Raw genomic sequence first — 25198 nt, 5'->3', positions numbered from 1 at the left:
ATAACCTGCTTTGCAGTGGACTTAAATCCACATCTACTTTAACCTAATGCTTCACATTTGGTACTTAATGGCCAAGTAAACATTGCTTTTGACACTAATCACCACCATCAAAAGCTTAAAATTGCCTTTCGTAGCCAATAGTTAGTTTTTATGACAACTGGTGCATGTACGAGATGTGCATTCCCTGCAATTGGGGCTTGATGACCTAAAAGGTCCTGTCATAGAAGGCCGATGTCCTGATGGGTTACATTCGATTGGCCGATCCCTCATAGCAGAGCTGCGGGTTTACAGTTTTCCCGCACTCTAATTCAAACACAATCTGGGTCAAGAGGGACCCGAATGACATTGTTTAACCTCCTCTCCAAATAACACTTCTGCACTTGCAATGTTCTTGCTGGAATTGAACAAGGGAGAATGAAATAGCCGACGCAGGAAGCACTCGAGTGTGTTTTCTCGGTTTTTCTCAGCGTTTTGTCCTCTCGTTGCAGGAATTTTGTTGCTGGAAAAGCAATGTATTTCAGGTAATAGGACACAATTATCTGGGAGACGGCAAAGTCTGCTTTCATCCTTCATATCTTTATGATCTTCATAGTGTTTCTTGCTAGGTTAGACAAAAGACTTATTATTATTATTTAGACATTTAACAAATCCAAACAAGATTTGAATATATATTTTTGAATACTATTTATTTATTTATTTACTGCCTTTTTACTTTATTTAGATTCTAGTCTCTAGGGGTATATCAAGTAATATTTGTTGTCTAAATTTGGCTATTGCTTTGATACTTAAAATGTTGCATTCATTTGCATATTTTTGAGAGTGTTAACAAAAGTGACAGAAAGGAAAATGCTTAAGTTTTTATTTAGTGAATTGAGCCAGCAATGGGCATGATATTTTTTGATAGTCAGTTTATATTAGTATTATTATTCATGTATTATTGACTGTTAAATGACAATTTTTTTTATTCTAGCCTGAAAACTGTCAATTCTGATTAATGGTGCACATTTATTTTCAAAAAGTTTTGGGTGAAACTTTTTTTTATATACAAAAATGTGTTTAAAATGAATTAGATTATAATTAATTTTCTGTAATGCTGTAAATATGGGGAGCCCTTAATTACACATTACTATAATATTAAAGGTTACAATTAACAACTCATAAAATAAACTTTTGTACTGTAAGTTGCACATAAGGCAGGTTTTACATTAACTTCTAAATCTAATTATAGTTAATTTTCTACTCCAATTCATTTTTGAAATATAATCATTTACACAGTGGCTGTCATAACTAATTTATTTAAGCATACATTAAATATCAAGACATTACTAACAGGTAAAGTAAATATAATGCACTGAAAAAAACTTTTTCTTTGGCAAGTTTTTGCACTAATACTTTTTAAAGTAAATTTCACATTTGGAATTAAGTAAACTCTACTTAAGTGAAAGTAACAAAGAAAATAAGTAATTTTAACTTGGCTAGTAAAAGGTTGAGTTATATCTATTTAGTTGAAGTTTCTTTTGCAATACATTTTACTCAGACAATATAACATTGAACTAAACCACACTTTTAAAGTATATGCTTTACTTAGAAACATCGAAGTAATTAATACAATAGATATAGTGTGTGTGAGACACCATATCTACATTTCAAAAGTCATGTGTGTGAACGCAGAGACCTCAATACTTGGTAGACAATACACAATGATGGTAACATTTGATTGATCGTTTTTGTGTTTGAATGTGTCATTTTGAGTAGAAAAGTAACTCCAAATGCCACAAAATGGCAAGTTACTAAACCTAACAGCAAAAGCAATGATAAAACAGTGGAAATAAAGCTGGAAAACAGTGAAAAATCAGCCTCATTAATTATTCAAGGCCCAGTGCATGATGGGAACACCAGTATCAGAAAAGTTGAGTAATTTTACTTAATTTTATAATGTTGATATTTACGCTTTCATTTCTACACACTTGAATTGAGTACTAATATATCATTTACTTATTTTTTTTAAACTCTTGCCTGAACTAACTTTTTCATGTAAATAAAAAAAAAAAAAAATCTGTAGTATTTACTTCACCACAAAATCATTTTTATCAGTGTGGATATGCTAATATAGTGCATATACAAAATGCTTCCCTCTAGAGTTCATTTCACTAACCTGCTATTAACGCTAAATGCCTGATGTAAATATAATGCTATGTGAGATATTATTCTCAAGCTGTTTTATTGATATCTTTCCGCAGTTGAAACACTGGTTAATAGATGTAAACATCTCGAGCGATCTCTTCTTCTTCTGCTCTTATTACTGGTAGACAATAGCGTTGCCCCCTTCTGGATGGGAGTGTGGATCGCCAGTAATGAATGTATTCGTCACGTGACTGCACTGAACCGTGACGTCCATACCGTACCGTACGGTTCGGGGCGAATACCTAGGGTTGGGTATCGTATGAATTTTAACGATTAAGATTTCGATTCTGCTTATCGATTCCTAATTTCAATTCCAATAAGGTAAAAAAAAATCAACAGGCTAAAGAACAACTTGCGCAAGGAACGTTTGCCTGTGGTTTAAAAATACCATACCAAAAAATACCATACCAAAACCAACTAGCCTAACTAAAAAGAAAACTTGATCTCATTCATATTTAGTCCTATCGTAAAACATTTAATTGTAGCTGAATATCATGAACAAAAATCAACAGGCTAAAGAAAAACTTGCGCAAGGAACGTTTGCCTGTGGTTTAAAAATACCAAAGAAAAACAACTAACCTTTATATTTTACTATAAATTTCAAGCATTCGCAGCAAATAGATACAACTGTACAAAGGTACGATTGAAATAAACTGTGTTTTAAGATTTTCAGGTATTCAGGTACAGAAACTATGTAAAATAACACTGCACTTTATAAATAAAATATACATTACAAGTAGTTACAAAAGTTATTCAGTCAAGAACGAGTGATTTTTCTCTTTGTCTTGTTTGATTAGTGTTGTTATGGAGACGGCAGCATTAATATTAGGCGGCTGTCACTTTAAGAGTTGCCCAATATAGTTGGTTTTGATTTGTTTAAAGTCATATTGAAATGCTCACAAAGGAATCGATAAGAGGAATCAAAATTTTAATTATGTAACAATCTGATTCCTGACTTTAAGTATTTCTGGAATCGTTTTTCGATTCCCAACCCTACATGTATATAATCAGTCAAAAGACCTGAATGATTAGTCCAGTTTCAGTTTCTCTAGTCGGACACGTCTGGGTTTTTTGGCCGATTCAGCAAGTTGAATCGCTGTGGGGCGTCGGTGTGAGAGAGAGATCTCTGATTGGCTGTTCGGCTTGGAGGACGAGTCAGTGCACGAGAATTAAAGGGATGAAAGCGAGCAAAGAAGTCAAGAACCTACAGACAGAAGGCTTATAATTTTACATCATCTTGAGCATTTGAATACACAAACATTTCCATAATAACATGAGCCGACTGGAAGGGTAAAGTGATCAGCGTGATTGATATTCAAAATGCTAAGCAAGCGCTGCTTTGTTTACTCACATGCTAGTTGACCGTCTCCTTTAGTCCTTTTGGCGTGTTCAACGCAGGTTTTCGGCCGACGACACAGTTAGCTTTCCACGCCGCTAGTTCTTTGACGTCGGCTTAGTGTGTCTCGGGCTTTAGGAGCAGGGCCGTTCTGGGGTGCGTTTACCGAAAGCATCGTTAGCCAACTATGGTCGCAAGTTCTGTCGTTATCAGCAGTTCAACGAGTCGGTGTTTCGCGAAACCATTCCAACGAACATTCGTAAACAGCTTCGCAAAGTTGTGTGGTTTCTTGTTTTCATGACGTGTAGACTTAATAAATCCTTATCTTGGGCAAAAGAAGCAACCTGACATTCAGTACAACCTATATCTTTTATTTAGAATACATACAAATGTATTTTATGTCTTTTAGTTTGTCAAGAGATTTAAAGCACCGTTTTTGAAGAGTGCGCATGTGTGAACGTGCTCTAGTGAGTAAGATCGAGTCTATGATTTAATCTGGAATTAAGCAAAATAACTGAGATAAATGAGAAATAGTCCTCAGATGCCATGTACATAATTTAAAGTAAAACATCTAGCTTTAATTTGATCTCAAACAGATTCATTTAAAGAAGTTATCACTCCAACACCTGAGACATCATTAACCAACGTGGTTGAACGGCCACTTTGCGACAGTACAGTTTCGGGAAACAGTCTTAACCATATATATACATAATAAAGGCTAGATGTCTAGTCCGCGCTGCTGGCCAATGGAGGTCGACGTCCGCACACGGCGGCCATCTTGTCACAGTCAGCTCGCTTACTCGTAACATTGTGTTTTAATGGTGCATGTACCGTTTAAAAAACCATAACTTGCTCAATTTTCTAACGATTTTCAAACGGTTTGGTTTGTTATAAACGTCAGAGATGTAGTTATGACACTGCATACTTATGAATAATTATAATATTATATATTTCAACAGGTTCAAGCATCCAGAATTATAGCCACGTTAATAACGTTTGTAAGAAACCAAACCGTTTGTAAATCCGTCAAGATTTCAGCGAGATTTGCGTTCGCGTTGATCTTTACATCAGGAACCACAGAGCCCGCCAGAAAGCTTGCCTGTGACAAGATGGCCGCCGGGTGATGACGTTAGAGACTCCGCCGTAAGACATCTAGCCTTTATTATGTATATCTATGGTCGCGACTAGCTGGTTGATTTCTTAAACGATGCATCGTACTATAGTAGTTAAGCAGTGAGTTGCGTCGTTGTACGGGAAACGCACCCCTGGCCACTTGATCCGTGTTGCTTCGTACGACGAGTCCGCTTTGCGCATCTTCTCCTAGATTGGGGCGACGCCCAACCGTTTCCTGACGTCTTCGTTCGCTACGTGTTCCCAACGCTTTAGCCCATCCGCATCTCCATAACACGCAGAGCCTGCTCGTGTTTCACAGGGCGGACAATGATCTGATAGATCTTGGCCTTGAGACGGTCAGGTTCGAGTTGTTGTCTTTAAAAGCAGACAGAGTTGCTTAACAGCTAAAGCTCAGAATGCTAATTAAAACATCACGAATATATTTGTAGTTAAGAAAGTCAAAATTATATTCAACCTCGCTGTTGAGTTCTGAATAAATGCGAGTATCTAATTTGCTGTCATTCAATTGTATTATACTCAGTATTATATCTACCATCCTCCACCTTGATCTCAGAGTATCGTTATTAAAAACTCATATCATTCTTTAATCTCCATGCACTGCAACCATTTTAAACCATAGAAATGTACCTTCCCTTTAACCTAGCGCCCTCGATCTATCGCCTTCATCTGCAGTACACGTTCCTACAGCATTCTCCGTTACGGCCAGCGTGTTATAAATACTTTTCTAACTTCATCAGATGCTGCGCCACATCAGTTGAGGATCATAATTAGTCATTCATCTGCAAACAAAGACCCGTATGAAATGGATGATGGGGGTAGATTTCCTGATTCGATCCTCCCTTTTATATACCGTGTCCTTTAGAATTCAAAAGCCAGACAAGCAGAGTTTTTAAAAGCAAGTCAATCGCAAACATGTTATATATATATATATATATATATATATATATATAGTCCAAAAAAGATGACTGACAGGCAGCAGGAGACAAAGGGATGGAGGAAAGGCTAATTAAGAGAAGTGTAGCGATCTCGCCCAGTGTCACTAAGCAACGTATAAAAACCTTCATTTACGCCCTGAGGTTAGGAAGCACACGTCTGAGAAAAGCCAGTCTGCCTCCATAAACTTCCCTTTTTTTCTGTCCTCTCTTTAATAATAAAGTGTGTGCACCTTGCGACCTCATAATTAGCTTTTTCAGCAGTCTTTCAAATTAATTAGTTTGATGTCTGTGTATGAAATACGGGGATAGAGGGCATTAAATAGTGAAGGCAGTCAAAATGGCAATAGCGTTACGCTTATTTATAACATCAATCTCACACAGGTGATGCGGCACTCTTTTATTTAAGCTTCTGCGCTGAAAGAAAACACGTTTTTTTCAGAGTTACAGTTCTTGAATGTACAAAAACTAAAGATGCCGTGGCGAATGGCGCTCACGCAGACCCTGGAGGTTCAAATCCAGCTTTCAACGCGTGTCCTCACTTTACTTTCTGTCGTTTTTTCCACTTTATGTGATAAACATTATATAAAGGCCAAATATTAGCCAAAAAGCTTTTATTTTTTCTAATCTCCTTAAAAACGAAGGCCAAACATAAAAAAGAAAGGAAAGGTGTATGTTTTGAAATCTGTTTTTTTCTTCTTCTTTTTTTTGGAAGTGTTGGAAGCATTTGACACAAGGTCGGCTGCGAGCAATGCTTTCATGTCAGTGTTTACAGTTTATTTGGAATTGAAGTTAATTGATTCTGGCAGAACGTGTGAATTGAAGCGTAGGAAACCTATAAAGCACTTTCCTGTATGAGAATAGAGAATTCAGTCTATTGATATCGCATAGACACCAACAGCAGTCACATGAGATATCTCTGCTATTCACTCAGCACTGGGTTGTGTTTGCTCGCCGCACACCTTGCAGGTGATTGAGACGAGAGCAGAAATGTACTTTCTCAAGGGTGAATCTGTCCAGCTGCAGTGTAAGCAGCCAAAGGTAATCTTCGTTAGCTCAACATCTGCTCCACTTCACTAAAAATATGAGCGTCTTAAACGCTGAATAAAACATAAGCGTTTGAAAAGCGCTCACTTTTTATGAGCAAAGTGTCACTGCGTCTAGGATAATGATTTGTGAATCTATATTCTGTTAGTAAAGAATGTGAAAAAGATGTCAAATTGATTACTTTTAAATGTATTTAATTTGAAACTATTATGATTATATTTTAACTTGCTGAAAAAATATAAATATAGAATAAAAAAATAGTGCCGGCCAATGATTAATCACGATTAATCACATACAAAATAAAAGTTTGTGTTTACATGATATATTTGTGTGTTCTGTGTATAATTATTTTGTGTATATATACACACACATGCATGTATATATTTAAGAAAAATGTGTTATTTATGAATAAAATATTTATATATATAAAATACAGTATATACATTCAACTATTTCTTAAATATATACATATGTGTATATATATATTTATATATAAAAATATTTATACACAGATCACACACATAATGTAAACACAAACTTTTATTTTGGATGTGATTAATCGCGATTAATATTCATATTTCTAAATAAAAGTTAGAATATATTGAATATATTATGTATTATAATATATTTTCATTTATATTTACATCATGGATACCAGAATAATAATAAGAATTTACAGAATTTATTCTCAGCTCAGAGTTTGCCTATCTTCATTTTCTTGGGCTTGTTTGAACAAATCCCTAACACTAAATCCACAATGTAGTTTATTTATATAACAGACATTAATAATGCCTTCAAGTTCTTTGTATAAAATCTCGTTTTCCACCATGGAATAATAAATAAATAAAGTAATTGTGACTTTTTATCGCGCAATTCTTACTTTCCCCCTCAGAATTGAATGACATAAAGTCACAATTCTTCTTTTCTCAGATTTATAAACTTCTCAGATATAAACTAGCAATTGCGTGTTAGAAAGTCAGAACTCAGAGAAAAAAAAGTCAAAATTGCGACTTTATGAGATATAAACTCGCAATTGTGAGAAAAAAGTCAGAATATATGAGATAAACTCTATAAAGACTGCGAGTTTATATCCCGTCTTTGCCAGTTTATATCCTGCAATTCTGACTTCATATCACACATTTGTTATTATTAATATACATTTATTTTTTTATTACGTGGCAGAAATAAGGGATAAAACTTGTGTAGTACTTGTATTGATGTCTCAGGCTTGTATTTTTATTAAAAAAAAGATATATTTTCCTTTTTTCTGGATACAAACTGTAGTGGATGTTATCATACCTTGATGTTTCTTTTCATATTTCTAATAGTCAGCGTTCCCAGCGTGCATTGAAGCTCACACTATTTAGATATTTGTTTTGTATAATATATTGAAAAAGTGTATTAAAGACAGTGGACCCTATCGAAACTACTTTAGATTAGCTCTATAGTCTTCTAGCTACATTGCTTGAAAATTAGAGCACATTAAAAATTGATTTCATTTATTTTTATGTGTCAAAGGAATGATAAAAGATATCAAGCTTGCGTTTTTACAATTGAAATCCTAATCATTTCAGTGGCCTTCAGTCGGATAATTAAATAATTGGATAATTAATTAGACGTTCTGCTTTTGGCACATGGCGCACTGAATAAATCATTGGCCCCAACAGGATCGTTGAACTGCGCAGCGTGACTCCTGCGTGCCGCCGCACTGAATTCAGCCGGCAGATTCCTGTCAGAGACTTTATCAAGGAAATGTTCCTGCTTTTTTTTTTCCTCCTCTAAATGTATAGAATAGCCGTCAATGGCAGGTTCTTCACAGGTTTGGGATTGCTTTCTCAAACACTGCGGCTTTTTTGTGGGTTAACTCCTTAACCAAACAAAGAGAAATGACCCATTTTCCTCCACCCCTCCCCTATTTTGAATAAGCTCGGAGTGAAATTGGATAAATGCAGTTGAAATGTGGAGAAACTACACTTTAAACACAACAGTGGACTGAAGAATGGGGATGGGGGCAGGATTGGGATCATATTTTGGTGTGTTTTTCCTATTTTTGTCTTTTGAACTGCTTGGGGGCCGGATAGACATCCTCTTCTAACAATCTTACAAGCAACTCTTCCCATCAGAGATGTTTCTGCCAGTGACTAACTATAAGATTTAACCGAGATTAATGTGTGTTTGTCATTATATTGGTCAATTTCGTTTGGTTTGTTTGTTCTTGAAAACTCAGTTAATTTTGCTTCGACACAGTGGTTTGTTTTTGTTTTCCTTTGACCTGGCTGTCACGCTGCTGACTTTTTTGTGTGTGTACCATCCGTCTCAGGGAATGGCTCTACCAGATAGAGATGGTTGTAGTTGACACAGATTTCCCCTGAAAGAACAAACCCAACCCCCTTTCTACCTTCTATGAATGGAGGATGTTAAGGATTGGGGGTAGGGAGTTGGCTTAATTTAGGGTTAAGATAAACCATGGGGAGGCAAGCGTGCACCATCTCTAATATGCTGATTTTAATGATTTAATGAAGGTATTGCCATCCCCGGAGAGAAAAAGACCCGGTCTTAATGTAAGATGATATTGATCTCTTAGGTGGTGCTTAGTTCCTTAAAATGTTACAAAGGAAGTCTGGAAGCTATTGACTCAACAGCTCAAGCCTTTAGGAAAGTTTATATTTTAAGCATGAAACAGCAATTTTTTTATATAAAACTAAAAATGTTAAAGTACATTTTTAGCAACATATATGAAGCCAAAATATTAACAAATTATTGTAATATTCATTTGGAAGCGGTTCAAATCCAAGTTCATTTCAAAGGGGCCAAATGTCAAGTGGTGTGCCTCAGGGTTCGGTGCTCGGTCCAACGCAATTGACATGCTGTCACCACAGATAAAAAATAATGCTAATGCTAAATCTCAAACTTTGCTCAGAGACGTTGTCACATCCGGTTCAATCCCATAAACTAATACTCATATATATATATTATTATATATATTATTATATATATATATATATAAAAAAAAAAAATCATATATATATTTATTTATTTATATATACATTTTAAGGTGATAATTTAATAGGAATTTTAAGTAGATAAAATAAACCCTAACGTAGTTCATGGATTTAATAACATAAGAAAAGCACTCCATGTTGATTGTGTTTAGACTAATTTCAGCGTTAGAGGTAAAAGCATGATTATGTTTTTTACAGTAACTGAGCCTTCTAATCTGTCCTCAATATAGATTAAACATACGCAGTTTATGTTAGATTTAATTCAATTAAAGATTGAACCGTTCGCTTGCTCGAGACGTACATCTTGTAAATGTTGTCCTTCAAGCATCTGCAGAACTCACAATATATCGATCTTATCTACTGGTTAGATACATGGTTGCTTGTTGCCCAGTGAAAGTAAATTATTCATTCATCCACTACACTATATATAGACTATTAATGGTCACCAGGAAGTTCAAACAAAAAGCTGCTGACGTGACCCTCCCTGGTGTCAAATTGATTGGCTGGTTTCTGATCGCTCAATGGGACATTCCCCCCGCCCTGGTTTTACTGTTGTTCAGTTTTGTGTATGTATGTATGTATGAAATGCATTCTTCATTTGGTCTTGGCGATTTAGGGTCGTGTAGTGAATGAATGTTAGTTTTGTTGGCTTGAATGAGTCGCTCTATGTCGATACCCCACACAGTTGTCCTTCATACAAAATGCAAGAGGCCTGTATGAAGTATTGTACCACGACTTATGATAATACAAAATACTTGATATCCTGCAAACCAACTTGGGTAAGGATTATATGTTAGGCTCAGTTTTTACACACACATGTAACATATTTACATAAACATATTTACCATCAAACACACATGAAGTTAAACATTAGTTTTGTGGTAACGTTGAGGTACTTGAATTGTTGACTAATTTAACTTTTAGCAGATATAAAATGTACAGTCTTTTTCTTCCAGGAAAATATTGCATTGCTCATTATTTTATCGGTAACACTTTACAATACGGTCTTATTTGTTAAGATTATTAATGTATTAGGATAACATTAACTAATACTGGACACTACAATTGTTACAGTATTTATTAATCTTTGTTAATATTAGTTTGTTTGTTCCTGTTAGTTCACACTATTACTAATGTTAACAAACACAACTTTTGTGTTTTGTATTTCAATAATGTACGAGTAAATGTTGAAATTAACATGAACTAAGATTAATAAATGCTGTTGAAGTATTGTTTATTCTTTGTGCATGTTCACTAAGTATGTAGTTAACTAATGAAACCTTATTGTAAAGTGTTACCATTTTATCCAATACGAAATATTAAATACAAATATTTTACAGAAAATATTTTTTTTTAATATAAAATACTCTTGATTACAATATAACTTATAATGTGTATCTTTAACTACAAATCATATGAACAACTACACTGACTTTCAGAAGCAATAAGTTGCTTTTGGGCAAAATTTTTTAAAAATCTGTAAATGTTTGTGAAATATAATCACACACACAAAAAAAAAAAATATATATATATATATATAAAAAGTACTTAATCACAAATATCTTTGCATTCTACGTCCAGTGCTTGATCATTGTGTACCAACCAATGCAATTATCCACTAGAGCTGGGAAAGCGCTGCAGTTTTAGCATTAATGCGGTGCATTTAATGGACTAGAATGCTAGAAATCTTTGAAGTGCTCGTTTTTGTTTTCAAAGCCTCCTTTGTAGAAGCAACAATGTGGAATGCATGCTTTATAACTGCGGTGCGAACAGCCGATGAATAGCGAATCACACTAACTGAGTCTGGCTGCTTCTGTTTCTGTTTCTGTCAGAAAGACGCCGGCCTCCTGAAGGACAAAAACTTGTGATCATGTTCTTCTTAATCATTGTGACAGAATAGCTTTAAGGACGTCATTGAACAGTATGGATTTGCCTTAATTTACGAAAATGCCATACATTCAAGTGGTTCAGACGCAATAAAATGCACAGAAATGTTATTTTGCCAATGTTAAGTATTTTACAATGATGGCTGCTTTAAAACTTGCCTTTTTTTATATATATATTTTTTTTTTTTGGTGGTAGTTCTTTATTCAGGAGTTGACATTGTGTTGTGCTTAAGCAGTTCAGATATTCAGATGTATCGCATCTGGTTCCTTTCTAAGATTTCTATGGCTTGTACAAAATCACTTCTATAGACATAATTTACCCAGAATAATACTGATCTTTTTTTATTATTCCTTATTTTAGCGGATTCATCAGGGTGTATTCATGCAACTACTCCGTTGATCCAGTATTTTTCAGTTAATTAAATTGAGTGGCAGGATTAAATTGGCAAAGCATTGATTTAGTTCGTAAAATTGAAAGCGGTCTGTGCTTGTGTGGGGGTAGACGTGGGTGGACATGTGATTTGTACTTATACATATTGCTAATAAGAATGTACCTTTGTCTTCTTCACAGGGTTTGAAAGCATTTTGGAGGGGCTGTTTGGACCAGGACTCGTAAAAGATCTTACCTTCTTTCAAGGTCAGTGTCACAGTTTATATGATGGGGTGAAGATTAAAATACCGATTACTTTTAGTTGTTTCGAATGTTGGAAACTTCTACGGTCTAACTAAAGAAGATCAAATTGTAATATTTTGTATCTTTCTTGTTCAGATTTTCTTACATTAGCCATGTTCCTATGTGACCCTGGACCACAAAACCAATCACATTGAGAAATTGATATTTATACATCATCTGAAAGGTGAATAAATAAGCTTTCCATTGATGTGTGGTTTGTTAGGACAATATTTGAACTATTTGAAAATATGAGGGTGCAAGAAAATCGAAACATTGAGAAAATCTCATTTAAAGTTGTGCATTTATGTTCACGATTGTGCTGCATTCACTCACAAAAATAAAGTTTTATATATTTACGGTTGGAAATTTACAAAATATCTTCATGGAACATGATCTTTACTTAATATCCTATTGATTTTTGGCATAAAAGAAAAATTGATAATTTTGACCCATACAATGTATTGTTGGCTATTGCCACAAATATACCCGTGTGACATGTGACTGGTTTTGTGATCCAGGGTCACATATTATAAATCATGAATGAAAATGTATTAAAAATCCATTACAAATTTGAATTATTACATATTTAAAAGTACGTTTAAAACACATATGGCCATACGTTTTTTCAACTATGCCAGTTTGTTCTACTGTAGGTTACCAAAGAAACAATAGCGTCAGTGAAGAGCATGTTCAAAACTAAATATGATATTAAATGTGTGATGTGTGAACAAAATATATTTATATATAATTTTTTTCAAACTGCGAAAGTGTTGTGTTCAAAAATAGTGTGTTCAAGGGTACTGTACGTACAGTGCTAGCATTAAAATTAGCCTCAGCGAGACAAAGAACTTGGCCGGTTTATTCCAGAGATGTTTAAAGTGTTATTTTAGTCTCAGAATGCTTTAAACATAATACATAATCCGAGATTTAGTGAAGTTAGGAAGGAAATCTGGACTAAAACATGCCGAATAAATGTACAGATGTTCCACTGTGGTGATGGGAGCCGCTAAAAGTGAGAGAGAGATTTGTAGCGTTCTTAAGTTATTGGAGGTTTGACGTCATTAGTGACATTCGCTCTGATAAAATGAACGGTTGTAACCACAGATACACGAGTAGGCCTCAAACTAGGGCTGTGCAATGATTAATCGCATCCAAAATAAAAGTTTGTGTTTACATAATATATGTGTGTGTACTGTGTGCTTTAGTATATATAAATCGATATAAATGCACACAAATGCATGTATATTTAATAAATATTTGCATGTATTTACTGTATATATGTGACCCTGGATCACAACACCAGTCACATGTCACACGGGTATATCTGTGGCAATAGCCAACAACACATTGTATGGGTCAAAATAATACATTTTTCTTTTATGCCAAAAATCATGAGGATATTAAGTAAAGATCATGTTCCAAGAAGATATTTTGTAAATGTCCTACCATAAATATATTTAAAATATATATTTTTGTGAGTGAACGCAGCACAATCGTGAACATAAATGCACAACTTTAAAGGAGATTTTCTCAATGTTTTGATAAAAATTTTTTACAGCCTCAGATTCCAGATTTTCAATAGTTGTATCTCGTCCAAATATTGTCCTAACAAACCATACATCAATGGACAGCTTATTTATTCAGCTTTCATATTCTTTATATATCTCAATTTCAAGAAATGTACCCATGTGACTGGTTTTGTGGTCCAGGGTCACATATATATATATTTATATATAATTGATATTATATATAAATATTTTATATATAAATAAGAAATTGTTCTTAAACATATACATGAATATGTGTGTCTTTATATATACAAAATAATTATACACAATACACACATTATGTAAACACAAACTTATATTTTGGATGCGATTAATAGCAATTAATCGTTGCACAGCCATAATTCAAACCATCATATTCATTCACGCTGAAAGGCTAAGCCAAAGCCCAACTCGCATAATTGCAAATTACTCTCGGAGGAACATTGTTTTGGTAGTTTTATGCCTCCACTGCTTGATGGACAAATCTTTTGTACTGCACTTTAAATAATGAAACCATTTAAAGAGTTTTTTTTGTCCACTTAAACAAAATTGCTCAGTTGAAAAACACCCGATTTCTCCTTTTGTTCTGGAGTACCCCAGGGTTCTATTTTAAGACCTTTATTCATTTAGTAAATTCACAAAATAAAACATTAGCTTGTCAACCAGAAAACCAGAAAATGTTCAAATTGTCTGTTTCTAAAGGTATAAATACTTAGTTGTTCGCTCAAAAGAACCCTTCATGAGCTTAAACGTCAAATCATATTAAGATAACTATATTTTTTATTCATTTTTTCACGAATAAGCATGACATATATTATAAACATGGCTTTGATGTTATTTTTTGCAGCACTTGAAGTGCAAATTAACTTCACACAGTGAACAGAATTTTCTATGGCAAATATGACCTTTTTCTCCAAGTTTTAAATTATGCTGCCAATTATGTATTAAGAAAAATGCGCATTTTTTGCAAAAACATTGCATCTATTTTTTTTGTCATCCTTTTTGTCTTAATTTAATAAAACGTTCTCTGTTCTTCTTCACTATTAAATTACATATCCTTATTATAACACATCATTTGTTTACTTTACCTGTCACACATGGAGTAGTCTAGACTAGAAAGATTGCCTCCTCTTGGGTTATTTTGCAGCCAATCGGTCAAGAGACGGCAACTCCTAAAAATAAGCCGAATGACCTTTTCATGTGATTGTCAGCTAGCGGCTATGATCAGACACAGCGTTGAAAACATAATCTGCCAAGGATCATAACAAAGAAGAATATTTAAAGGGGTCATATAAGGGGTCAAGTTTTATCACTTAAATGTCCTCCCCCCCCAGGCCCGCTCATGGTAGTCAAGGTTTCTTACACCAAAAACCATTGTAGTTTAGTTTCTCATGACCATTTTCCACCCCCTCTTTTGAACCCTTAGAGATAAATGGGCCATTTTTATTTTTTTGCCACATGATTCCTGTCAGTGTTCCCCCATACATCAGATCGCCGCAGTCTTTTGGTCACACTTTAGATTAGGGTCCAATTCTCACTATTAACTTTGACTTTTGCCTCAATAAACTCCTAATTACTGCTTATTAATAGTTAATAGTTAGTAAGGTAGTAGTTAAGTTTAGGTATTGTGTAAGATTAAGGGATGTAGAATATGGTCATGCAGAATAAGGCATTAATATATGCTTTATACGTACTAATAAACAGCCAATATCCTAATAATATGCATGCTAATAAGCAACTACACTGTAAAAAAAAATATTTTCATGATTTGTTATCACAACTTTTTATCTTTTGTCAAATCAACTACAATAACTAATGTGTGAAGAAGACAACATACTATTTTGAGTTTGTTTATTAAACCATTCGTCTTCATTGTATGTAAACTCAAAATTTTAATTACAACGAACGCAAAATTTTAAGGCAACTTGCTTTTTTTAAGTTAAACCAACTTTTTTTTTTACAGTGAAGTTAATAGTGAGAATTGGACCCTAAACTAAAGTGTTACCAATATTTTTTAATCAATTAAAAAAGTGCTAGTAAAAAATATATATGTACTGTAGTTGAATACGACTCATATAACCATTATTATTTATTTTACTACAAGTCTGACACCTAACACACTGAAATTTGAAAAGAAAAGTTCACTTCAAAAGTTCATTTCATTCAATTGTGCTAACAGTCAGTCCAAAAAAATAATAATAATTAGGTTTCATTCTTTTTAATACTTTAATATATAAAAACATAGCATGGAACAAAATAGTGTTTGGTTTGCTACTGAAAAATTGCCAGCGCATGGAAAAAACTATTTTTTATATGCATTATAATTAATAATAATAATTGGCCAACATGTTGTCATTTGTTGCAAAGTGTTTTCAGAGTTTGTTTGTGAAAGGACAGCACTTCACCAACACCGTTTCTTCTTCTCCTGCAGATTGTGAGCCCGAGGGTGTGTCTGATTGGTCGTTTAATGAAAATTGTCTCTTTTGCTGCTTAAGACGTGAAAAAGTGAAGGTAATTAATCTCGCTCTTATTTTCTTATGTATGTATTCCCACAAACAATGCATTAGCAATGTCACATTTCACCTCGAGTCATGCTATGTTTTCAACCACGCAGCACTTATATATATATATGTAGTCAGCTGGGTCATTGGCGTTGAGTAAAAAGAAAAACAGGAGAGATGCTCATTAACACTTTCAGGAATGTTCATTAGTCAGATGACATTATTAATAACTTAACTCTTTTAGTGTTTAAGATATTACTTGACAACACATCTTAAACTGTAACGGAAGATTTTCTCTACACCAAACCTCAAACGATAAATCATATTTTGTTATTTCTTTGAAAGTAAACGGCATTACTGTGTTTGTATTCACACATTTCATGAGCTAACAATCTGAGAAGTATATTGGTACACGTCGCACTGACCACACATCAATTTCTCAGGTGAAAAGAAAAGACTATAAAAAATTCTGAATGCAATTCATTTGTTAATGACGTTTCTAATATGATTGCTTTTGCTTTTAATTAGCTTTTTTTTATTTCATTAATTTAGTCTCTCATTGTATTTCCTCTCTAGGAAAATTTGGTTGGTTTGAACAGCCAAGTGTTATCAGAAGCGGACAGCTTCAAGCAAGATCAGTCCAATATTAACAAACTTGAGAAGCAAGCAGAGGATTTCCTCAATGTTGTCTTCTACAGAAAGGGTGAGACGAGCTTCACACACACATTATAGTGAGCATTACAAGAACTGAAACCTAAGTAGTTGAAGAATGTGTAAAGACACTGTTTCCAGTTTACTGGAATGATTAACATTAGTTGTAGTTGAATTGTGTGTTTGTTTGTTTTTTGCTATAAACAAAGGCAATTACGGTGGTGAGTTTGAATGATGTTCTTTTAAAATAACCCCAAATAATGCTAACATTGCAAAAATCCATTTTGAAATAATTGACTTTTCTTTTCTTTTTTTTTACTTCAACTCAATTTAAAGAGGATCTATTATGCTTTTTACATGTTCAACTTTCTTCAGTGTGTTATGTCTGTTTGAGCATGAAAAAGCTCTGCAAAGTCAGTATATCAGTGCACAATATCAGTGTCACTGGGAGTGTTTCCTTTACAGATTTGCGCAAAATACGATTGCGAAATGACGGCGTTTCCATTAACCGATGTTATGCGACTAAAACTTAATTTTTTCCTCTCGCGATAATCATTCCAGAAATCATGGCAACGGATGTTGGTAGGTTTATATATCACAGCCACCGCACTAGACATTATTATTATTAACGGAAGGAGACGTATGTGTGTGTTATCAAGCATTAATGGCAAGGAAAGTCCCTTATACTGTGAGCGGCACATATGAGGAGTTTCTCCCTCATTTCTGCTCCGAGGTCTTGATTGTGGCATTTCTTTGAGGTTTAGAATCCAGTTTTCCTGTAATTATTTTGTCTTTTATGAATTTAATAAAGAACTCTGTCTTGTATTCTGTCCGAACACGTCAGGTGACTGTAACTGTAAACGCGCAAAAAACTTTCCATTGCAGTTTTGCAAAATATTTCTTTTTTGAATTGCCTGAAAAAACGCCTCATGCGAGCGTAAAAACTCTTCTGTGATAAATGGGAGTTTTTACGTAATTAACGTATTTTCAATTTGCGCAATTTGAAGGGTAATGGAAACGCGGCTACTGTTTCTGAACTCCCTCAAACACCTCCATTGTAGTCTTGAGTTTTCTTCCTGGAACAAAAAATGTCTCAATATTCCTCATTTAAATCTTTCCCATCCATATGCATACGCAAAAAAATGAGACTGGTTGAGTTAGTTAGTAGTGTGTTGAAACTGGCGGTTATGGTAAGGGGCTGGACATTTCCCAAACACACTCAAAGCGCTTAACCAATCACAACACACTGCTCCAGCCGACCAATCAGAGCACAGTGTGCTTTTCAGAAGGAGGGGCTTCATAGAGACAGGAAGTAAACAGAGCGTTACTGACAGACTGGGAAGAGAGGAGCTGCAACAATGGAGAAATATGAGAAAATAATGTGTTTTTTGATAATTTAAGCATTAAACCTATTCTAGTAGAGCCCAAAGACAAAATACACAAACAAAAAAAGTCTTGCAAAAGGGCATAATCAAGGCTCTTTAAATCATTTGTAGTCAGTAGTCAACATTTGAAGTGAATTTACATGAATTTTTAACAATACCCGTTTCTTAGGACAACTTTGATTAACTTTTTTAATGCGCGTCAAATGTTGACTACTGTATAATATATATATATATATATATATATATATATATATATATATATATATATATATATATATATATAGGGGTTGGACAATGAAACTGAAGCACTGGCCAATATTGTTGTAGGTTTCATGCCTGTATATGCACTGGTGGCCAATCTTCACTGATTTGGTTTGAAATAGCAGAGCAATAGCACAGCTGTACATAAAATATTGCAATCCACACAGCATAATGGGAGACAAATGCACCAGTACACACAGCAAGACTGGTGACTGGTGGTTGAAAGTGAAGTTGAACATCTCCCGTGGCCGGTAGAGTCACCAGATCTAAATATTTGTGAGCCACTTCAGGGTATTTAGGAGGACACATAGTGATCTGGCCACTGTGAAGGACTTGCATCTGTCATTCCCAAGACGAACTGATGCTCTATTGGCCACAAAAGGAGGCCCTACACTATAATAATAAATGATTTGGTTTCGGTTTCATTGTCCAACCGCTGTATATCACACATGCATACGATATGCATATATATATATGTTCAAGATCAGGGTTTTGAGGTTCAAATGTGTTCCGGTTTCCTTCCTCGTGGAGTGTGTATTTGATGTTTTATACTCTACGGAAACGGTCTTCCCTTTGTGAAAGCCTGCAGAAGTTTACTGCCCTGTAGGAAATGTTTTCACAGCCTTGTCTGATGAATCCAGTGCCTTTGATTTGAACAATGGCAGTAAACAAGCGCATTGTGAAATAGTTTGATGATGCAGTGTTGTAAGATGTAAAATTCATAAAAGAGAAAAATTGATGAGAGGTACTTTTAGTCAAATATTAACTTAGCTTGTTCATGTTCACCTGGCTGTTCAATAACAATATTGCACAATACATAAGAGACTTGTGTGTGTGTGTGTGTGTGTGTGTGTGTGTGCGTGTGCGTGTGTGTGTGTGTGTGTGTGTGTGTAAATGAATAGACTTGGACTTGGTGCTGGAAACCCAATGCACAGGACAATAGTGACACCAGAATAAAATATTCATGATTTTGAAGCTGAAAATACAGAATTATTTTAGACTAATATTTTACTGTCAGTGACAAGATATATTTAACATAATGTAAGCCACTTTTTACTGGTAACATAAGACATTTGGCATTATCAGGACCCACAAATATCCCCCATTGCATTATTACACATTATATTCAACATTATATATAGCAGTTTAATGTAGTACTGACACTAAAACTCTGTAAACTATAATTTTTTCATTTTGGGTAAACTTTACACAATACATATTGTTGCATTTTTGTATTGCGATATATTGTTACACCCCTAATATATAGACTAAAAATGAAAAAATCCAAACTGAATTACCAAAACTTGAGCAAAAATGTTAAATATAAAAATAAAGATCATTAAAAATTATACCATCTCAATGATACTAAAAACACTGGTGTAAAGTGTGAGCTTAAAGTGATCAAAATATTTGGAGGCTAGACATGAATCTCACAGCTAAACCTACTTTCTCTATATGTTGAAGTAATATATATATATATATATACACTAAATGCATTCGTTGGCTCATTGCATCCCGTATATCTCTCTCAGCAGACCTCCCAAAATTTACAGACCCCCACATTCCTCTAGTGGCTCGTGAGATCATGCAGCGAATGATCCGACAGTTCGCTGCCGAATATACCTCAAAAACCAGCTCAACTCAGGACGTACCCCAACCCCAGTCCCAGCCCAACGGCACCAAGGACCAAAGCCTGCCGAAAGCGCCCTCGCTGGAGCCGGACGCCCCCACCCCCGCTCCCGGCACCGGCACCGCTGCCTCCGCACAGAACCCCGTCCTCAGCAAGCTCCTCATGGCAGACCAGGACTCCCCGCTGGACCTCACCATCAAGAAACCAGAGACGCCAGAGCCCAGCGAACAAGGTGAGGCGCGCTTCTTCATCTTTTTTAAATGTCCAAACATCCTTTTATAATGTTTTAATGGTTTCAAATGTGTTTTCAAAATATGTTTTCAAATATGTTTTTAAATGTGTTTCAAAATATGTTTTCAAATATGTTTTTAAATGTGTTTCAAAATATGTTTTCAAATGTGTTTTCAAAATATATTTTCAACTATGTTTTCAAATAAGTCTTTATTTAGGCTATTGAAGAATTGAAAAAAAAAGTAGTGTTGGGCAATGATTAATTGCATCCAAAATAAAAGTTTGTGTTTACATAATATATGTGTGTATACTATGTATAATTTTTATGTATAAATAGTAAATACACACACATTCATGTATATATTTAAGGAATAATTGCATTTATATACTGTATATATATTTATATTATATATAAATATTTTATATATAAATATAACCAATTTTTCTTAAATATATACATGATTGTGTGTGTTTTTATATATGTATAAATAATTATACACAGTACACACACATATATTATGTAAACACAAACTTTTATTTTGGATGAGGTTAATCGCGATTAATCTTTTGACAGCCCTACATAATATATGAGTGTGTGTATTGTGTATAATTATTTTGTATATATAAATACACACACATGCATGTATATATTTAATAAAAAATGTGTTATTTATATATTAAATATTTATATTTATGATATAAGTTATGTATAAATACAGTAGAAGTGGATCAAAAATCTTTCATCAAAGTTATACATTAATTTTGAACAATACTCGTAACTTTTTTTGATCCACTTCAAATGTTGACTACTGTATGTACAGTATATACATGCAAATATTTCTGAAACATATACATGCATATGTGTGTATTTTTATATGCAAAATAATTATACACAGTACACACAGTCATATATTATGTGAACACAAACTTTTATTTTGGATGTGATTAATTGTTGCCCGGCACAAAAAAAAAAAGTTAAATATCTATATGGTTATAAATGATCAAGGCATGTATTACATTCCATTAAACATTGTTAAAAAAGGAACAATTTTATTCTGTATTCACTGAAATATCAATACATTTTAATAAACCGCAATTTACCTACTTTTTTTTATTTAATTAAAAAAAATTTAAGCATGTTAATTTCCGATCTGTCAAAATTGGGGCAAATTATGATTCAGTGTTTTGAGCAGATTCATTTAAAATAATTGATACGCAAAAAAATAAAAAAGAGACTGAAAATACACTAGTAAAATATATGTAACTATTGTACTTACCGGTACACAATTTTAAGAAATCACAAAAACATGCTTTAAAATCATAACAATATTCACTTTGCTGGTGAATTTTATATTGGAAACAAAATATTACGGTAAATATATTGAGTCAGCTTGCAAAGTTTTGAGACAGAGTGTTGTTTTGGTTGAGCATTAGCTCACTGCGTATACAGCTGTATACATTTGTTGTATATAGATCTCTTTACAGAGATTGTCTTGCATTTGGGATGTGCATTACTCAGTTAGGAACCTGTGAATATGATTACAGAAATTATATAATCAGAACCTCATAAAGAGCATGTAAAGATCTTTCAAGGCTATAAAATATCAAAACTTTGGATCTATGAATGGTTAAAGGAAAACTGGATGCTTTGCTTCAGTTTAGTTACATTTTTTCTTTTAGTTTGGTCTTAGAATATGACGACGCTTTATTTGCAGATGGAGTCCTTGACCTCTCAACCAAGAAGAACCATAGTCATGGTAGTGTCTCAATGAAAAGCTCTCATGGTTTCTCAATCATGCCCACAGTTAAGGGGTAAGAAGTCCTTTCTTTTCTCTTTGTGGCATTGTGACCATTACTGGCATGTCTGTTGTACACATGACTGTAACAGGGAATCAGTGTTTTTAGTCCTATCACCAGTTGCTTATTTTATATTTCACTTCTTGTTCACAAAATGAGCACATCGGTAACATCACCCACTTCAAAAATAAGATTCAGTCAGTAAGGATGTCCCATGAATGAATGAGTCAATGAATATTGAGCATCTGCCAATACCGAGTCCAAATCCTATAGCCTACTTGTATTTTCCTTGTGCTTGGTTTATATATACTGTATATATATATATATATTAGGTCTGTCAAAATTATATTAGGGCTGTCAAAACACGTTAACGCACACAATACATTTTTCTAGTTTAACACATTACAAATATCTAACAACGCGGAATCCATTTTTTTTACCATCATCCTTTGGCTAGCGTTATATTATGATCTGTGTATCGGACTCGTGCGCACAGAAAGCCGCTTCAGACGGCGCTTGAACAGACAAATCCACACATAATGATGCCAAAATACCCGTTCTTACATGAGTTAAATGAACGTAAAGAGTTGGGGAAAAATGGGATGCGTGCCATATCCGTGCCGTGCATCGGGTCTTAAAGTGACAGCTGCCTAATAAACCTCCTGTTTGTTATTAGTGTTAATCAAAGAACAAAAGCAAAGGAGGAAATCACTCATTGCTGCTGAATAACTTTTGTAGCTTTAATAAAGATTCATCTATATTTCATTTATAATTTATGCAATGAAGACTGTGAAGTGTTTGATAACTTTATTACATTTCTGTACATATCTTACCGGTTAGACCTACCTGAAAATCTTAAAGCACTGGTAATAAGGTTACATGGGTCGAAAACAACGAAAACAATGATTTTTTTTTGTGCATTTTGACAGGGCAAGTAAAAATCTGGACTGGTCTGACTGGGCCAATAGAGAAAAAAAATTAGCCCTGATATATCTAAAAATGGGCAGCGTTTATGTGAAGATTGTTTTAAGTTAACTTAATTTAAAAGTTGTTATTATTATATACAGTGCTATGCATAAGATTACACACCCATGCTAAAGTTGCCTAAAAAGAGGAATAAAAAATTATCTTTTGGAAATTGATCTTAATGCTTTAATTAAAAAAATTATGGAAAATCCAACCTTTAAGGACACCAATTTTCTTTGTGAATGAATAATGTTTCGTAAATAGATAAATGTTCTAAAATACAGGGCGCATACGTCAGAGATTGGCATGATGTACTTTCCATAAGATCATCTCTCAATGCAAATCAAACCAGCTATTAGGCGAACTGAAATAAAACCATGCCAATCTCCAGGTATGGTGAAGTTAAAAGTGAGGATGTGCGGATATTTTAATTCCAAAGGCCAAGGGAACTTTATCAGGATGCATAGTATCCCGGATCCATGAAATAACTGGCCTTTAAAAATACAAATGGGAATTTAGCATAGGGGTGTCCTGACTTATGCACCCTGTATTTTAAGGAAGAACATTTATCTATTTACGATACATTATTCATTCACAAAGAAAATTGGTGTCCTTAAAGGTTGGATCTTTCCTAATTTTTTTAATGAAGGCATTACGATCAATTTCCAAAAGATGATTTTTTTATTCCTCTTTTTAGGCAACTTTAGCATGGGTGTCTAAACTATATGCACACACATTGGTAGATGTAAACATCTGTTACAATGGTTGACATTGTATACAGACTGTGTGGTTACAATTATGAATATGATTATAATATTGATATGAACTTCTAGTATTGAAGCTCGTGGTGTCAGAATGCCGGTCTGTCAGTCAAGTCCGAAGCAAGACACAATCCATAACAACACGTTAAGGCAACGATGTCTCAGATAGTCTGACGGCATATAAAAATAAACAGTAAATAAATTACTTTTTTGAGTGATTTGTTACAAAAGTGTGCATCAAATATGTTAAGCACCAAAGCTCGGACAAGCGCATGTAACACTCTAGAATAAACCTCATTGGTTCTTGCACTTTACGCACGCTTCGTATTTTCCTTTTAATGGTGGTGGGCAAAGAAACCCACTTGAAGGTGCAACTGCTACCTACTGCACATCACCTGCGTGACAGCTGTTGAAATATAACGGATCGGCCTCGGTATAACCAACACCAATCAGTTTTTAAAAAGCATAATCGACACCGATATCGATCAGTAAGTGAAAAGCATTATCTGTAATTTTAGATTTATTAGCATTTCAAGCCAAACCATGTAATGCAAAGATCATAGAAAGACTGTTGCTGCACCAGTGTTTGGCACAATACACATTTATACTCTAGGTACAGGTGTCCTTAAACTAGTACTCTGTTAGGTTTAAAAAAATATTACTTGCATATACAAAAAAACTCCCAAGAAGTGCATGTCTGTGTAGTGAAATTTGTATAAATCTTGTACAGAATGGTGTGTTTTTTAGAGTAAAGAAGTTTATTTGTACCATAGGCAAGAATACAAATGAATAATTTAGCTGATGTTTGAAATAACAGAGCAAGCAGAGTAATCATAAGTGAAGTATCATCAGAGCACAATGGTGATAGTTTATGTATAACCCCTTGTGGGACCTTCAATTTCCTGTTTAGACAATCAACTTTCCTTTCTGGACTAAGACACTTTACTAAGGTACAGACAATCTCAGAAAAGGTACATTTATTGTTCTCTGAAAAGATACAGAATGGTACTGTGAATGATTGTCTATGAAACCACACAAATAAGGTACAAAAACATTTTTTTTTTACAAATTGTATGTGTTTAACCTTGGATCAAACTACATATACATGAGTCGTTTTTTTTCTATTCATTTTACATGTGGTTTGCAATATTTGCATGTCTAAAGACACTTTAAAACTCTGATTTGTTTTATTTTTAGCAATAAAACTAGCATAGATGGAAAAACATTTAATTAAAAATTACATGTTTGAAATTAAAATGGTTGTAACAGGCTAG

The 25198-nt window shown here is 34.1% G+C and overlaps 1 protein-coding gene across 1 annotated transcript in view; it reads left to right on the top strand.

Moving 5' to 3' along the window:
• The window catches only part of lcor (ligand dependent nuclear receptor corepressor), a 42253-nt gene that overhangs the window by 10793 nt on the left and 6262 nt on the right, over positions 1-25198 (top strand). The window contains exons 2-6 of the mRNA XM_079592102.1: positions 12093-12158; positions 16173-16252; positions 16819-16945; positions 20072-20401; positions 22116-22212. Of these exons, the coding sequence (XP_079448228.1) occupies positions 12093-12158; positions 16173-16252; positions 16819-16945; positions 20072-20401; positions 22116-22212 (700 nt within the window). The remainder of the gene's footprint in view (positions 1-12092; positions 12159-16172; positions 16253-16818; positions 16946-20071; positions 20402-22115; positions 22213-25198) is intronic.

Source organism: Phoxinus phoxinus, assembly GCF_949152265.1.
Source record: "Phoxinus phoxinus genome assembly, chromosome: 20".
Taxonomy (NCBI): Eukaryota; Metazoa; Chordata; class Actinopteri; order Cypriniformes; family Leuciscidae; genus Phoxinus; species Phoxinus phoxinus.
Note: the sequence above shows the minus strand (reverse complement) of the source record. Positions and strands in the feature narration are given on the sequence as shown.